At 38.5% G+C, this 4,953-nt stretch overlaps 1 protein-coding gene across 1 annotated transcript; it reads right to left on the bottom strand.

Annotated features, from left to right (window-relative positions):
* Nucleotides 1-1,248: 1,248 nt before the first annotated feature.
* On the bottom strand, nucleotides 1,249-4,642 carry LOC104242956 (uncharacterized). The gene is made up of 2 exons (XM_009798067.2): nucleotides 4,491-4,642; nucleotides 1,249-2,499 (listed from the first exon to the last, which is right to left on the bottom strand). Exon 2 carries the CDS (start codon nucleotides 2,452-2,454, stop codon nucleotides 1,714-1,716), a length of 741 nt encoding a protein of 246 aa, XP_009796369.1. The 5' UTR covers nucleotides 2,455-2,499; nucleotides 4,491-4,642; the 3' UTR covers nucleotides 1,249-1,713.
* Nucleotides 4,643-4,953: the final 311 nt, after the last annotated feature.

Here is a 4,953-nt window from a genome sequence, read left to right as displayed (position 1 = left end):
GGCAACCCAATTCTTAGTACCGTAACATCTTCATACGATTTCCAAATTCGATGATTCTTTTTGCTATGGATCTAATGCTTCAATCAAAATAGAAATCGGAACTCATTAGTTCAATGTGGTACCATTTATGCTTGAAGAAACGACGTCGAAACATTAAAAAAACGAGCGCAACACAACTCAAACCTATCTGAAACTCTCCGAGCCCCTCGGGACCCCATATGAACATACCAATAAGTCCCATAATATAACACGGACTTACTCGAGGCCTCAAACCACGCATAACAACATCGAAACGAAAAAACGCACCTCCAATCAAACTTAATGAACTTTCGACTTCCAAACACTCGCGTTAAAACATATCAAATCAACTCGGAATGAACTCAAATTTTGCACACAAGTACTATAAAGTATACAGATCTACTTGTGCCCCCAAACTACTGAGCGAAGTGCAAATGCTCAAAACGATCGGTTGGGTCATCAAATTAAGATGGTGCAAAAATGAGGTCGAATCCAAAATACGGTACTATGAATTTTGGGGAAGTTCCCAAAATAAGATAGGTGTATAATCCTAAGGATGGGAAAATTTTATTTTGTGTCTCATACAACTGACACTAGCTGTATGAGACTCCTTTTTGTCTCACAATTTTGTGGACCCAGATTTCTGTGGACCCAGAAATGTAAGATTGGGGTCCAAAAATTTGTGAGACAAAAAGGAACCCATTAGTTGTACGAGACACAAAATAAAACTTCTCCTAAGGATAGGTGTTTTGACCACTTAAACAAATAACATTACGTGCTCCAACCATTAACCAACTGCAATCGCAAAATGTATTCATGAAGTGCACTTTGTGCTTTGCATAACTATATCTTAACATGGTTGTTTCCTTCATTTGATATCACCACCACCACTGTTAATTATCTTTCAATATTATCTTGTCGTAGAACCAAGTAGCAACATTTCGTTTTTCATTTCCTATTCTCAATTTAGTTTACAAACCAGAATAAAAAAAATTCCCCAAAAGAGGTCATGTCAAAGATGCAAGGGTGCTTAGCCTTCACTCATAATTCGTAAAAATTGGAAGGTGGTTAACATTGAAATTGTTGGGGAAGAAAAAAAGTTTACAATCATCTTTGACTTGCAGAATGTCATTATATCAGCAAGCATTAAGAAGAATACTTACATTATCTTCTCTATCAAATGATTCAGGTAAAGTCCTGCAGATACGTAACAAAAGAGTCTTGGACAACTACAAGCAACCAATACTAATGCAATATGAAATTGAATCCAGATAACAAAATATGAAAAGAGCCAAGTCAAGGAGATAAATTTGCTACTTCATCTTCAATTACAGAGAGCACTGTTGTTGCCAGTGCTACTCAAATTCAGAATATCCAACCTAAAAAAGAACTGCCAACTGCACCATCAGGGACGCTAATATTGAGGAGAAAAATCCTCCACAATAAATTAATGATTTCGGTCCAGGCTCTCAATACCTCTCGTATAGCACCAAGGTAGTTATACCAAAGGCATATATAGGCCGTAGCTGGCTGCACCCTAACAAGAATTGAAGTAACAAAGCAGCCTCTCCCCAGTATCTCTGTATCTTGAATGAGAGGACCCATGGTCATGCCTATCAAGCAAAGGCTCTACATACTTTTGAGAAGAAACCCAAGTAAACAAATTTTGCTACAGCATGCAAGCCTGTTATTTCACTAGTTCTCTGGCTCGCCAGGACGACGATATGGCAAGTATCTGTGGTCTTTTGAAGCATTCTTGCGCCTTTTCTTCTCAATGTATGCTTCCAGTTTGCCAGATGCCTTGAGTTCTTTATATTTCTCAACAAGTTTGCGCTTCCGAATTTCAGATTTTTTGAGGTAATAAGGTTGTTTCCCTTGCTTAGCAGCTTCTCTCTCTTTCTTCTTGTGCTCAGAAAGAATCTCTCTCTCAGTGTGCTTCACTCCTGCTGATTTCAATTGTTTGTCAATCCAAGCAATGCGATTTTTCAGTTCAATAACCTCTTCTGGATCATTTGATTTCTTCATCTGTTTCTTCAGATCCTCTTTTTCTGCTGGAAGATCATCCTCATAAAGAAAATTATATCTCTTCTTGAACCCTTCTTCATTGAGCTGACCGCATAAAGACTCAAAGCGAGGATCACGAGTAACTTTTTTAGGAACTTGGATGATTTCCCTAAATCTGCTCACTGGCTTCTTGCTACTCATCTCTACTGGCCTATTCTTGTTTGCTCGGCCAGTTTTTCCTTCCAAATTGAACTTCCTATACACTGTATCCGACCCATCGGATCGTGCTCTCTGCAATTCCTCAAAAGTCACATCAGCAAGCTCCTCCTCTAACTCCTTTTCCTCCTCATATTCGGACGAGGATTCATGTTCATCAGAGTCAGCAAATTTGATTTTACTTGACCTTGCAACAGCTGCCTTGTCTTTTCTCATTTCAACAATTTGATTCTCTTCAAGAAAAAGAACTTGAGAATGTTGCTGCATAGAGATGGAGGGGCGTAAGCATACAACACAAACCCTAAAGGATGTTAGGAATACAAAATAAGTCACGCTAACTTCAGAAAACATGACTAAAATACAAGTACGCACTTAAATCTGAGTCAATTAATTTTTATTTTGATGGTGTTTGGTCCAGCTTGCAACACCTTCAGAGGTGCATTCAACTGAACCCAACTTTTTGACAGAGAACATAGATATACATGTGAAAACCCATTAAAATTTTAACAAATATTAAATTATGAAACCCACAATTTCAAAATACACTCAGTTAGTTCTAAGAAATTTAAAGGTTGAACTCAACAAACAATCCAGTAAAAATCCCACAAGTGGGGTCTGAGGAGGGTTGAATGTACGCAGCCTTACCCCTACCCTGGGAGGACAGAGAGACTGTTTCCGATAGATCCTCGGCTAAAGAAGATGGAAGAAGTGCTAATAGCAATTCATAACAAGACAATATATTTAGAAAACTAAATTGAAAATAGCAATAAAGAATATGAAAGAAGTACCGATAGCAAGTAATAGCAAGACAATATATTTAGGGAAACTAAATCCGAGGTTTGATAGCAATAGAGAATATGAAATAAGGACTGATAGCAAACTAAGGAAGTACTGGTGACAGGTAATAACAGAACAAGATATGTGAAAATAGCAAACTTAGGATAAAAGGATACCATACTAACACTAACACTAACGAACTAATGAAGACAAAGGGAAACACACGACTACCTAATCCTCAACCTTCAAACCCCCTTATCCAGGGTCATGTCCTCGGATAGCTCAAGCTGTGTCATGTCCCGCCTGATCACCTCTCCCCAAGACTTCTTTGGCCTACCTCTACCCTTCCTCTTACCCCCCAAGGCCAACCTTTCACAACTCCTGACTGGGTCATTTGTGTTTCTCCTCTTAACATGCGCGAACCATCTCAGCCTCGCCTCTTTTCCTCCATAGGGGTCACTCTCACCTTGTCCCGAATAACTTCAATCCTAATTCTATCTAACCTAGTATGCTCACACATCCATCTCAACATTCTCATTTCATCTGCCGGACATGGGAGTTCTTGACTGGCCCGCACTATGCCCCATAGAACTTAGTCGCTCTAACCACTACCTTGTAGAACTTACCCTTAAGTATCAACGATCCACCTCTGAGCACCTAGCTCAACTAGTCCACCAAGTAGCCTACTACCTCCCACAAACACAAGTGCAAGTCTAGACCTACCCACAAGAGTGTTGTAACTAAAGATGTGAACTTGACATCTCCAAGTTATTACTCCTACCCTCCAGGACTTTTAAGTCTATTAATTCAACAGCTAGGATTCATTTAAAAGGGAGAAAAACTAAGCTTTTCAAAAGAAATAACAATTGAATAGTCAGCACAAAAGTGTCATTACGAAGAAAAAAAAAACAAGTTTTTTCATATCATAGTAAACAAAGCCATGGTTTTCCTATCTTCAAAAGTTTAAATGTCCCATACGCAATACCTAACCCCCAAAAAGGACTAGCACTCTTCTTGCTAATTCAGCTAATACAAATAACGTTTGAAGCAAAAAAGGCAATAAAGAACAAGGAACACATAAACACATACACACATTTTTAATGAAACAAAAATTAATTGAAAGAGGCGAGCAAGTTCTTATTTTTAACTTAGCATCTTCAGTGAGAGCCTAAACATTAAGTATATTGAAAAAGCCATGCTGAAATTCATAGAGCCTATCTTCTTAACAGGAAAAACTGAAGTCTAGAATTATTAACCCACGTCGTCGAATGGGATGAAAGAAACTACACACTATCGTAGTCATGTTTTTTATAAAAGAAATTCCAAAACATTGTTCAAACGACATGCGAGACACAAAATTAAATATGCCAAAGATATGATATCTAATGAACACAACCAAAGAAACTAACAGCACACCAAGAATAGCAACCAAATCACAAACACATTCAAAAGAGCTAAAGAAAAAGGTCACAGACCTTTGTGGGGCAGTGAACGGGGACTTTTAGGCTTCAGATATACTTGGCGAGATTAAACAGATTTCGGCTAAGACCGAAAATAAAAAGAGATCCAAAGAATAGTGTCTAAGGTTTTTCTTCTCGGGGAAAGCGATGAACAGTGGAGATTAAAAAGTAAAAGAAGCACCCAAAAATTATGAATTTGTATCAGTATTCTTGGCCGTGCAGGGTGAGATTCCAAAGTGGTCCGCGGCTGAGAGCTCGATGGTCCATTTATTGGGCTAAAGTGGAGGATTTCGTTTGGGCCTAGTGGAGGGAGAGGCGGGCCATTTGCATCTATATCAGCTTTTTGGGTCACATTTTAACTTATATCCGCTTTATAAAAAATATTGCAAGTATACCCACTTTTCGCGTAACTTCAGGCATACGGGCCTGAAGTAGCAAAAAATTTTGCTTGAAGTGTAGCAAAACTTCAAATATTTTT

Source organism: Nicotiana sylvestris, chromosome 1 (assembly GCF_000393655.2).
Source record: "Nicotiana sylvestris chromosome 1, ASM39365v2, whole genome shotgun sequence".
NCBI classification, from domain to species: domain Eukaryota; kingdom Viridiplantae; phylum Streptophyta; class Magnoliopsida; order Solanales; family Solanaceae; genus Nicotiana; species Nicotiana sylvestris.
The sequence above is the reverse complement of the archived record's forward strand: the minus strand, read 5'-3'. Positions and strand labels throughout refer to the sequence as shown.